General features: G+C 38.8%; 1 protein-coding gene across 1 annotated transcript in view; it reads right to left on the bottom strand.

The window, feature by feature from the left end:
- LOC134753792 (uncharacterized) overlaps nt 1–10,690 on the bottom strand; it is a 102,678-nt gene extending 91,988 nt beyond the window's left edge. The window contains exons 1-4 of the mRNA XM_063689733.1: nt 10,567–10,690; nt 10,305–10,454; nt 4,837–4,974; nt 2,923–2,994 (exon numbers count right to left, since the gene is read on the bottom strand). Coding sequence (XP_063545803.1) covers nt 2,923–2,994; nt 4,837–4,974; nt 10,305–10,445 — 351 coding nt within the window. The 5' untranslated portion in view covers nt 10,446–10,454; nt 10,567–10,690. The remainder of the gene's footprint in view (nt 1–2,922; nt 2,995–4,836; nt 4,975–10,304; nt 10,455–10,566) is intronic.
- Nucleotides 10,691–13,213: the final 2,523 nt, after the last annotated feature.

The following is a 13,213-nucleotide window of genomic DNA, read 5'->3' as shown; positions in this document are numbered from 1 at the left end:
CAAAGGTTAACTGGAAGAAATCCCTTAAAGGGATAAGTTCGCCTTTGTACTGCCTATCTCTGTGCCATATTTGTGTTCTATGTCTTTGTACAATAAAGAGTTTATACATACATACATACATACAATCCTGCACCAAACTAACTGTCTCTGTTTGGCCCAATGGTTGACTGGTAGAGAATGCCTCAAGGCGTTAAGTCCGCCATTTGTACTCTTTTTGTGTAAACTTGTGCAATAAAGTTTAAATAAATAAATAAATAATTAGCCTGATGCATGAAGTTTATATTTGATTGAAATATTTTTTGTTCAGACGTTTGTTACCGTTATGAATGCATTTTCGTTATTAAATTATCATTTAATTGCTTAGAATAATAAATAAAAACCGGCCAAGTGCGAGTCGGACTCGCGCACCGAGGGTTCCGTACTTTTTTAGTATTTGTTGTTATAGCGGCAACAAAAATACATCATTTGTGAAAATTTCAACTGTCTAGCTATCACGGTTCATGAGATACAACCTGGTGACAGACGGACAGACGGACAGCGGAGTCTTAGTAATAGGGTCCTGTTTTTACCCTTTGGTTACGGAACCCTAAAAAGCACAAAAGTATGTAAATAACGACATTTGTCATTTGTTGACTAATGAATTGAAGACGTCATGGATATTACAAGTTCTGTTGCGCTAACGGTACTTTCGAATCCCATTTTCATTACGGTCAAGTAATAGCAGCATTGGGTATTCAAATTGGGTATTGGGTCGAATTAGGAATTGGGGAATTGGGTGTGCCGTGAAGGAAAGTTCAAAATACTAATACCAAAGATAGATATAAATTCGTAATAGATGGATACAGTCTAAGGAAAAAACGTGCCTCGAAAATCAAGAAAATTTGATTCTTGATCAGAGGGCGCTACTAGCTTTGGCCTACTGTCCTATAGATGGCGTTGACGGTTTCGTTTGTTATTTAACAATTTAATCGCATATCAGTGAAAGAGCATGGGTCAAAATCGTAAATAAAAAAAATATATCCATATTTAAATACATTTTATCGAATTTTTATAAATCTTCATTTTTAGTTTTAAGGTGTGTCGATAGATGGCAGTGAATTTACTATGGTTACAAAATCTATTATGACAGTACCGCTCTATGTTATTATATCCTCTTTGATAATACCAAGTATGGATGCTTGTTATTTTCAAGTAAATAATAACATTTCTCTAGTACCACGTTGCCATGGTTACGCTCAAATACTTTTATAACCTGACACTCTTCGATAGAGAAAGATAGTCTTATTACGATTCCTATAAGAGTATAGAGAAAATAGTGCTTTGTCCATATCACCGACCGTGGCATCATAGGTAGGAGGCGACGGCGAAATACCGAAATTTATAAGAGTGAAAGAGAAAAAATCCTATGCTGCCCAAATTTTGTATGAATATTCTTTCTCTTACCCCCGGTCGCTCGTTGGCGCGTCTATAACTGCTTGTATATGTTATGTTTATAACAGACTGAAGGAGCTTACACACGCACATTGATGCGTGTACGTACATGACGTGCGCACACAGATACCAAACGATATCCGTAGTGTGCGCCCAGTGCTAATTGCCTACGTTTTATATGTGTCCTTGAATTTAAATTTCACTAATTCGTTCATTCATTAATGTATTTGCAATTAATACCCTATTTAGCTGTGAGTGCAATCATTCACCTCAACCAAAGATAGATATAACTCCGTAATAGATAGATACAGTCTAAGGAAAAAACGTGCCTCGAAAATCAAGAAAATTTGATTCTCGTTCAGAGGGCGCTACTAGTTTTGGCCTACAGTCGAATAGATGGCGTTGACGGTTTCGTTTGTTATTTAACAATTTTAACGCATATCAGTGAAAGAACATGGGTCAAAATCATAAAAATAATTAATGCAAATAAAAAAAATCATTTATCTATATTTAAATACATTCTATCGTATTTTTATAAATCTTCATTTTTAGTTTTAAAGTGTGTCGACAGATGGCAGTAAATTTACTGGGGTTACAAAATTTACTATGACAGTACCGCTCTAGTATAAGTTACTCTATGCCTCAACTCTCCTGCCAACCTTATTTCATTGCAAGATATTTTGCAAACTTTCAATTAACCATGCCAATGGCGGAAAATAATTAAACGATCTCAAAATCAGGTCATGTCGTGTCAACTTGAGAATGTTAAGTAATATTGATTGACATGAACGTCAAGAATAGAAATAAATGGATTTCATGTCATCATCATCATCATCATATCAGCCCTTTATCGCCCACTGCTGAGCATAGGCCTCTCTTCCAGTACGCCACTTGTCCCGGTCCTGAGCCAATCTCATCAAGAAGTGACCCGCAACAGTATACATATACAGTAATATAAGTACCTACAGTCGAAGGCAAAAATATCGATCCAGATAAATGGCTCAAAAATATGTCAAAACGACTTTATTGTCTAAGGTAAGGTAAGGTAGAGCGTACACATATTTTTTAAAGTTTGGGAATGAATATATATTTATGCCCTTGACTGACCTCTATTTCGTTTTTTTTATAAACTGGAGCTATATAGACTAATTACAGACCTAGATATAACTCATGTCATTGTATGTGCAAAGTTTCATTACAATTCAACACTTAGTTTTAAAATGAGAGCGGAACTACGTTTGTATGGGAAGATGCAATTAGGCCGAGCTTGCCGGGGACTCTTAAAAGCGTAACTTCGATTGTATGGCGGCTGGCGGCGGCTAGGTTATTAGTGTAACTCTTAAAAATATAAATAACGATTTGTGAATTCAAGATATGTTGTATATTTATAGTACCAATTTTATTAATTGTAGAAAATTATTGTGACTCGCATTATTTTTCCATGGAAATCCATTTATTGCCCCTGATCATACCTGAATACTGTATACATACCGGCTCTTGTAGAGGGTGATTCTGCACGGCAACACCGTCTTCAGCCATTTCTGGTTCGGTGTCGCTTTCCACCTATGAACAGGAGTATAGTTAGTTTATACGATACACACAGACACCAAAGCCTGCGAACAGCAGTCGCAAGTAGGGCTCGCGGTCGCGTCCGGGTTTCGTGTACCCGTCGCCGGCGCTCGTGTTACAAGAAACCGGATTTGTGGCCCGTTCGGAACGGGTAATTAGGGTCCGTGTACCCGTGTTACCCGTGTGTCCGGATACAAGGATATTAATTACACACGGGTCCGGCCCGTTCTCGACGTATAGTGACGATCGGACGCGTTCTTTATAAGAGCGATGTACCCTAGTTTAATATCGAACAATAACACATTAACAATAACAAGCAAAACAAAATAAAAACAGAACCGCGAGGACCGCGGCTCGGGAGCCGAACGCAGGTCCGTTCCCGAACGCACTACACGGGCACGGACTTCGACGGGTTCGTGTAGTTCGGACGCTTAGCACCGCCGGGGCTAAGAACACGGACGCACGGGTTGGCGTGTAGCACGGATACCGGGAGCCCAGTTGGTCCGTTCGCGTGCGCGCCCGTGCCCGTAGACGTGCTCGTTGTATTACACAGATCTTTATGAGAGATGGCACATCAGCATCACTTGCGTGAGGTGTGCGTGCACGATCAACATTTAAACGCACGTGCACATCTACGCACATGCAGCCGGTGTGCTCTGGCCTTTAGTGAGTTGGACCGTATAACTTGGACGGAGCGTGTTTTATTCACAAAGGGCGGGTAAAAGACTTAGCTAAAGCACAGAATAAGTAATAGTATTATCATACAGAACGGCCACGCACCGCCCCGCCCCGATTCGAATGGAGTTGGTCGGTCGAAATAATTAGCAGATGGCGTCAGCATAGCTTGCTCTGTCAATCCCTAGAATTGTGTCCAATTTTTGTTTTTTTAATGCTCTGGATGCCAGCCCTTTAAGCCAAATCTCATAGAAAAAGGGGCAAGCTATGATGGCGCCATCTCTGCAAACCTTTAACAGTTGCCAACCCCATTACCTCGACCTTTTGCCGACCGCTCAGTACTACAACTTACTCACTCAATGACGCATGCCGCGTGTACAGACGCAAACGCAAGTGATTTTTGATGTATAGCGTGTCCGCCCTGTGGCTAAAGCACCTCTTTATTTGTGCCATTTTCAATTAAAAGGGTACTCATTGTCGCTTGTCAGTAAGGCGCTATTTCCATATAGCTTCAATTAGAAATCAACCTCCAGGCAGACACAGACAGACAGACAGACAGACAGACAGACAGACAGACACACAGACACAGTAGCACAGACATAATTCGGAGGCCAAGATCCACTTCGGGTCGTCGCGCCACAGCAGTAAGTAAGTAAGTAAGAAATCAACCTAATCGACGACCGACAATGTGGTACCTTTTGGATGAAAACGTCACATTTAAGGAGTGTCTTTTCAAAAGGGCTTAACTTTATATGATGTTCATAGAGAAATAAGCATTTTTGAAAAGACTCCTCATTTGTGCAAGTGAAGTGTTCGTATGTTACATACATGAAATTTGTAATATAGACGTATAACAGTTGCAGACTCAGTTTAATTGAAAAGGAACTGTTGCTTGATTCAATTAAATCTACAGGTGGCTAAAAAATAATGCCAGGTTGGTTTTGGGATTATACAGAGCAACTTTTACTATGGGACCAACCACGAAATCACGAAAGAAAATTTACCACCCCATAGAAAATGGACCAGCCAAATGTATGAAAAAGTCAAAAAAAAATTTGCGATCTCGGGGTTGGTCCCATAGTAAAAGTTGCTCAGTATAATCCCAAAACCACCCTGGCAACGGGAATGCACTTATTATTTAGCCACCGTGTATATACTGACCTCAAATATGACCTTGTACAAGTCAAGTCCGTCCGGTACGTTTTGCTCTATGTTCGCTTCCGGCCGTATAGTTAACTCTTGGTTGATGAGCTGACTGTGGTTCAGTCGCAGCGAGGTCTGAAGCGACTCTGTTATGGCCTAAAAGAAAATCGGGTGTTAGAGACAAGTATACACAAGTTCCGGGAGAACAATATGGACCATTCATGTTCATATTTCTTGCGTTGTCCCGCCTTTTTTTTGCCGCGGCTCATGGGAGCTTGGGCCTGTCTTTACAAAACGAAACGAAGTTCAGTTGACTTCGTCCCTTGAATATTAAGAACCCTTATTATGTACCTGTTGCACAAAATACTATTTTAGGTGTATTGTAATAAATTAGCATGTAATTCTTCTTCTTCTTCTTTTTCTAGGGGCTATGTAAGGCTCCAGAGCCTATGTATCACTGCGACCATCTCTGATCTATTGTGATCGCCACCTACTACAACTCTCGATCCAAACCTGCAACTTCAAACAGCTGCAGGATCTTTTTGGTTTCGAGAGACTTTAACTCCTCCGGGCGCAATATATGTCCACCCAGGATCAAGTCACGAGTGCGCATTAGGCAGGGGCACTCTGTAAGGATGTGTAGGGGCGTCTCCTCTGCCTCCATACAGAGTCTGCACCGCCCCATGTCACGTTTCCCCATAGTGTGCATGTGCTTATTTAGGCCGCAGTGCCCGGTAAGCACCCTAACCAAGTTGCGCAGTTGGTTCCTAGGCAGCGCCAAGGCGCTTGAAGACGCCTTTTTGCTGAAGGCCTTGATAAGCGCTTTGGAATGGTTTAGCATGTAATTATATAAAATAATTATTTCTTTTATAACCTGTGACGATGAAATAAATAGAAATTCTTTTGTTTTCATGTTTTGGGTTCTGTTGTATTATTACAAAATTGCTTACTTGTGATGAAAACAAGTTCGAAACCACACCATTATATTTTACGTAACATGAAAAATGATGATTTCAAAATATTTTAGGGCCAAAAGAGACGGACTGCTACCCGACTGCAATAGGCTAGATGACAAATTTTTAGGGTTCCGTACCCAAAGGGTAAAAACGGGACCCGCACTTGGCCGGTTTTTATTAATGGTATCAATCGATCAGGTTTATTTTTAGGATCAAATGTCTATATGGGACCCATTGCATTAAAACAATACAAAAGTCAGAAATGATAGTCAAAGCCAGACAGTCGTACTTCACTCGCGAAACGCTTCTAACAAAACGATAAGTGAACGTGACGTCAAGGACACTGAGAGCCCATTTTGAATGTATGGACAAAATAAGAAAATTGCGTTTTTGTCGGTGAAATATTGCGTTTATGTATATAGTTGCCGTACAATTTTTTTTTTTGGATAAAATATAGGGAATCGAATGGTTCCGTTACTTTTTTTCCTTCTTGGAAGTTGAAAAATTACATTTTGAACTATTTTGAACTGTATTTTTGTATTATTTCCATATATTATTTTAATATCTAAGTACATTATTGTGATAAATTGCTCATTTGCTATCCTATGTTACTAGATTTTGTTATTAAATTCAACATGTGTCATCATCCCTATTTGTATGGTAACTGCACGCCGACTGCACGCCAACTGCAACGTCGGTGTGCAGTTATACAAGTTGCAGTCGGATTGCAGTCCTATACCGGCCCTTACTGAATGTACCAGGATTTTGTATTGTGGAACATCACATACCTATAATATTCTGATGTTTTATAGATAAGATAACACATAGTGACACAAGTGCCCATTGAAAAGCTTGCGATAGCTTAAGGCTATGGTATGGGTACGGTAGTACTATTAGTTATTTTAGTGATGATAGCGTAAAATCGCAGGATATTTTATCATAATGATGATGATGCATTCCTGTCATCCCTCATTAGGGACATAATGCTCGCAGAAGAATTCTCCATTTGTCGCGATCTTAAGTGGCTACCTCCAGCTCTTTCCAGCCGATTCCAGTTGAGCCAGCCTCCTTTTCAATTTATAATATAGCCTGTATCAATAAATAAAGCATATGACACATCAAGGCGCATAGAATTCGTTTGCAGTGTGATTGATTCAAATTTTTTGGTCAGTTAACTGGGCTAGATGAGATGATACATCTACTAATGAGACGACTCTGAGTGGCAAACAAGCATACGGCCCGCCTGATGTTAAGCAGTCTCCGTAGCCTATGTACGCCAGCAACTCCAGAGGAGTTAGTTACATGCGCGTTGCCGACCCTAACACTCCTCTCCCTCGAGCTCTGGCAACCTTACTCACCGGCAGGAACACAACACTATCTTTCTCTTTATCTTTATTTGGCAGGCAAGAAACCCAATTTTTACAATCTAATATAAAAAGGTGTAAAAATAAACATAAAATACAGTACAAAATACTAAAACTTACAACTACCTAAAACAATGAAATAAAACATTTACAAACTTAAGCACTAAAGATGGCCGTTCTCGGACCGGTGCATTTTTCGCCAATGTTTGTTAAATTCGTGACTGTAGTCTTTAGCTACCAGTAACAGAATTTCATTGTTAGAATGTAGCAGTCTCGCTCAGAATGGCGAAGAAGTCAGGGTCTCTCGCGTCCGCAAACATGCCCTTCGCACTGCAGAAACACGGTAATTTCAACAAAATACGAAAGGCGTTGTTGCACTGTACCCTTAGCGCGTTGAAGGAGTGCCTGGTGTACCTGTTCCAAAGCATATGCACTTAGGCAAATAAGTATACCAATTGGCTAAATTATCCTCGTAAGACCAACCATAGAAAGTTTTTAAATTTTTAATTTGAACCTTGTTCTATAAGTAAATTGGAACCATAGAGTATCTTATACTAGAGCGGTACTGTCATAGTAAATTTTGTAACCCCAGTAAATTCACTGCCATCTGTCAACACACTTTAAAACTAAAAATGAAGATTTATAAAAATACGATAGAATGTATTCAAATATAGATAAATGATTTTTTTTATTTGCATTAATTATTTTTATGATTTTGACCCATGTTCTTTCACTGATATGCGTTAAAATTGTTAAATAACAAACGAGACCGTCAACGCCATCTATTCGACTGTAGGCCAAAACTAGTAGCGCCCTCTCAACGAGAATCAAATTTTCTTGATTTTCGAGGCACGTTTTTTCCTTAGACTGTATCTATCTATTACGGAGTTATATCTATAGGTATCTTTGTTGGAACGAACGAAAATTGTTTTACAACGCAGTGAAACAAAAGAAATGCTACTTTATATGTTTCATGAAAGGTTCAAATTAGATTGTAATGAATATGTACATTTTAATGTACATTTAGACTCACGAGGTTATTGTAAGTATCTAAAGTATCTAAAGTATCTAAAAAACAGGGTCCTTCTATGTAGTTGTGTACAGAAGTAATTTAAAATGTTACCTTATAACTCATAACTAAAATATCGACCATAAACTTAGTTGTCAAATATATCAAAATTAATTTAGAATTAAGAATCCCCGGCAAACTCGGCCGAATTTCACCTTCCCATACAAATATACAAACGGAGTTTCGTTCTCATTTTAAAACTACGTGTTGGATTGTAATGAAACTTTGAGGTATATTAAGGTCTGTAATTAGTTTATATAGCTTCAGTTTATAAAACAAAAGAAATAGAGCATAAAGAAGTTTTGTATGAAACACTTAAATTTGCTGTATTTTTTTAACTATGGTATCTGAAGCTACATAAACTAATTTCAGACATAGATATACCTTATCCTATTGTAAGTACAAAGTTTCAGAGCAAACTAGCTACTCGTATTAAAATGAGAATGTAACTATGTTTGTATGGAGAACCGAGCTTGCCGGGGACACTTAACATAACTTGTACATAATTGCAGTGCAGAAAAATATTGCAATCGCAAATGCTAGTAGGCAAAGGCAGCAAAAAAAAACCATCTAGACATCATTTTAAGTACTACATATCCTTTCAGGTACTCTTCATCATTTGTTGGAATGAAAACTTTCTGTCAACCAAGGGCCTGACACTCTTTGATAGAGAAAGATAGTCTTATTGCGATTCCTATAAGAGGAAAGAGAAAATAGTCCATGCTTTGCCTTTATCACCGACTGGGCATTTTTTCATGGTCAGGTCATAGCAAGGAGGCGATGGCAAAATACCGAAATGTATAAGAGTGAAAGAGAAAAAGGATTATGCTGCCATACATGAAACTGTCAATACATGAATATGTCTTTCTTTCTCTTACCACTGGTCGCTCGGTTTCATGTCTATAACTACTTGTCTACGTCTATGCTGTCAATTAATTAAATTTTCAATGAGGTTGGCAACTGTCAAAGGTTATGGTGCCGGCATAGGTGTACCCTGTCTCTAGTTTCGTTCTATGCAGTTTGCTTTCCAGCTTCTAGCATCCAGGCCACAAATTCCCAAAAAAAAAAAATTTGTCACTATTCATAGGACTGGCAGGTAAAATCTATGCTGGGGCTATCTGCAATTTGATTGACATAATGAGGGCTAACGCGTAAGAATTCGCCGCTAGGGGCGCTAGTGTAGATGGTAGTCTTTTCCATAGTTCGAAATGTCAAATGTCACTTGTCACTTCAATGACTGACAGCTGTTCTTTAGTCTTTTGGACCACCATCAACAGAGGCGCCAACTGGTGAGCAAAAAAACGATAGCCCTCATTGACTGTTTCATGGTATCATGCCACACATGAGTCCTTATGATGCTTTATTTTTCTTTGGTGACTGCTTTGGACCAGTAATGAGTGGAAAGTGATGACAGCATCGAATGTTGTTACTCAATCGAAAAATTTACCCTCTGGACAGTTTCGCAGTACTATGTAGTATCAACAAATGGACTTTTTGAAAGTATCTAACGTAAAGTTTAGTTTTTGCATTTTTTTTAGTTGCTTTTTTACATGGAGTAAACCAATTAGTATTATTGTCAAAATATGTATGAAATCGAATTATTGCCTCTATATAGAAACAAAGAATGTAATTGATCTTAGTTTTGACTAAGGGTCTGTTGCACCAAACCGTCTGTCACCGTTAAAGCGTTCGCTAAATTTTATTGTATAGGAAGTTTCATAGATTTCTGCTGCGTGACGCTGATCAGTATGTTTACTGTGGTTGGTGCAATTGGCCCTTAGACTTAGTAAGATGAGCATTAAGTATGAAGGAATATAGATCAAACACATTAAAGCATATTAACTTGTGTGTCAATAAGTAATGTTTACTTTGCATGGCAGCAGGCTCAGTATTCACCGGCATAACTTATTTAGATAACAAAATGTAATAAACTTTAATATAATATTTCATAACCTTATAACAAAAGCTTTAAGTGAACATAAAACCAGCATGTAACATGTTATAGCCCAGGGATCTGCACTTTGATAGTCAATACTGACGTGTTCAAGCCTAATTGTTCAGACTAATTGCCAGAGCGGACACAAAACAAACACTTACGTCGCTCAAGATGTCTTCCAAGTCACAGCAGACATTTGTGGACAGGACGGGCGCAGGGCTCGCGGACCGCGGGCTGTCAGGGCAGTACTGCACGGCTACCGGTTCCAAAACCTCATTTGCTCGATACGCATTGAGCTCCATCACTGTACACTGCTGGAGAAACATCGATTTAGCCAAATTCAACGACAAAACAAATCGGAGAAACACACCGAAAATTAACACGCCCAGCCGTATACAAACAACTTAAGAATGCCGATCTTACCCATCCATAGCTAGGTCCTCTTCCGAGAACAAAACATTTTCATAATTTTACAGTTCTGAGATAATAAAAGCAAAAAACCTAACTCAATATTTACCGATGGAGTGTACAAACGTCAAAAGAAAAACGTCAAGATAATGGAAGCGAGAAAAATACTTTCCGTTTGACGCAACTACTTCGTTGTCAAAATATATTTTGATTTTACAAAAAAAAATCTAATAAAAAAATAGTTTTTCATAAAAATCGTTTTTAATTTAATTAGATTACATCTTATATTTTATTTATACTTACAGATCACTTGAACTGTTTCCCAAATTTCTTGTACTATATTACTTTTTTTATCAACACAAATCCAGAAAATGTCATTAGGCTTCACTCAATTTTAGATTTCCATGTTTCCTTTGCTTTTAATTAATCACTTTTGAATAGCATTTGCATGTTACGCGTGTGCCTCTTGTGAGAGTTCAAACACAACTGGTCCGTTAGTAAAAAGGTCTAGACAATAAATTTCAGGTAGTCCCCATTGTTGTATTAGGAAAGGAAAGGAACGCCCATATGGAAAGCTTAAACACCACGAAAAGGCCCCGGTCCATTATTATAAATGGGGAATATCACGGACAAGATGCATGTTTTATAGTTGTAAATGTTAATTATCCGCAAGGAAATTCTGAAGATTCCTTACGACAGGGCGCATGCGCCGGGGGATATTAATAACCAGGGCTTACATACCTAATGTACCTAAACTTAACTTTTTTATTAGGATTTGACGAAAGTTGTTGGTAATTGGACTAAAAAAAGTTTCTCGTATGTGTTTTGTTGTTAACCGCTAAGGCTCTTGACCGCTAAGGGCTCCTTAGTCTTATCACACCAATATTCACACACTGATGCCTAGATGTAAAAAAAAGAATTTGGATGTTCCGATAGCCCCCTAGAACAGGTGTATCTAAACTATGCCCATCGAACTCTTAATTTTGGCTTGTGGAAACAGGAAAAGAAGCAGCACCATACAATCTAGGTATAGCGATGGCCCTTGGAACAAGTAAATTGGAAGACCCAAGACCATAGATATATCTCTGTGCCAAAGACATATTATAACGTGCCATCCTCAAAGCAAGTATAAATGGGACATTTTCTATTAAAAGGGACCTTATTGTCGATGGCGCTTACGCCGCACAGCGCCGCGCGGCATTGTATTTATACCGGAGCATATAGGCGTAAGCGCCATCGACAATAAGGTCCCTTTTTATAGAAAATACCACAAATAGGTACTATAGACAGATGACACGAGGGACAAGGCATACCAACGCAATTCGACGAAACACACCAGAAACAACCTACGTAATTTAGTCGGATTCATTATTGTGGACCGACCAAGCTTTTTTGCGAGGAACAACAATACGTCTACCATTTTTTTTTTATTATGGCTTCAGTCCAGTGGGACTATTACGACAGTATCAAGATCTTAGAAGCTTTAAACCTGACTTCTTCGCGATCCTCAGAGCCAGAGTAGCCTCCTTTTGGGAAGCTATTAGAAGTTCCAAAACGTAATTCTGAGGACGATAAGTGAGAGAGAACCCAAATATTCATGTTTTTAGGCATTGGCTATCTGTTCATCAGAATGAGAACCGGAAATAACAATATTGAGTATTGAATTATATTTAATACTCAATATTTTTATTTTCGTTAAGCTAGTTTATAGTTAAGAAGTGTATGGGTTTTTTTATGACTTCAATAAAACATTTTATTATTATTATTAAATACGACTTAAATTGTACGGTTAATACAAGATAGTGTACGGTCTTTTTTAGCTCTTGTAAGGAGATAGCTGGACTTCACAATGGCCACGTGGGGCTACTTGGCGTTGAGGCCAGAACGGTGGATTAACTCGTATCTAGATTAATTCTTCATTATCCGCACACTTCCACATTAGTTTACTGCATAATAAGCTATCACTGCTATCCAAAGAAATTAATCACGACTCGATATCACCAAGATGGCGGTCGACAAGCAACCTTCATACGTCTACCGTTTTAACTTTAACGGACTTTTTAGAAGTAATGATAAGTGAGACTGTGACTATAACAAGGACGACAACAATAACGCATTCTCTGCTACTCCTACTAAAAGTTCCATAATACTATCTCGTTAGGTCATCTCCCACCCCCAGGTAGCAAAATGACGTCAGCGACGTCATAATGACGGCATTATTACGTCATTATGACGTCGCTGACGTCATTTTGCTACCTGGGACCTTTATAGTGTGGCACCAGCGCGAGCGGAAATCGTTGCCAGCTCGCGCGCCGCCATGTTGTCAGCCTTCGCTAAAACGAGAGTCTGCGACGATTTTGATAGCACACGAAATCTATGAAATTATGACGTATAAATGGGGCATTTTCTATTAAAAAGGGCCCTTATTGTCGATGGCGCTTACGCCGCACAGCTTCGCGCGGCATTGTATTTATATCGGAGCATCGTTAATAATGGCATAAGCGCCATCGACAATAAGGTCCCTTTTTATAGAAAATACCACAAATATCACTCACTCAAACATAAAAATCGTTGCAGACTTATCTTGGTCACTGGTCTAACTAGACCAATAATAATGTTATGGGTCCACAGTCCACATGTACCACAGTAGCAGTAGGGCACA

Source organism: Cydia strobilella, chromosome Z (assembly GCF_947568885.1).
Source record: "Cydia strobilella chromosome Z, ilCydStro3.1, whole genome shotgun sequence".
Classification (NCBI taxonomy): domain Eukaryota; kingdom Metazoa; phylum Arthropoda; class Insecta; order Lepidoptera; family Tortricidae; genus Cydia; species Cydia strobilella.
Note: the sequence above shows the minus strand (reverse complement) of the source record. Positions and strands in the feature narration are given on the sequence as shown.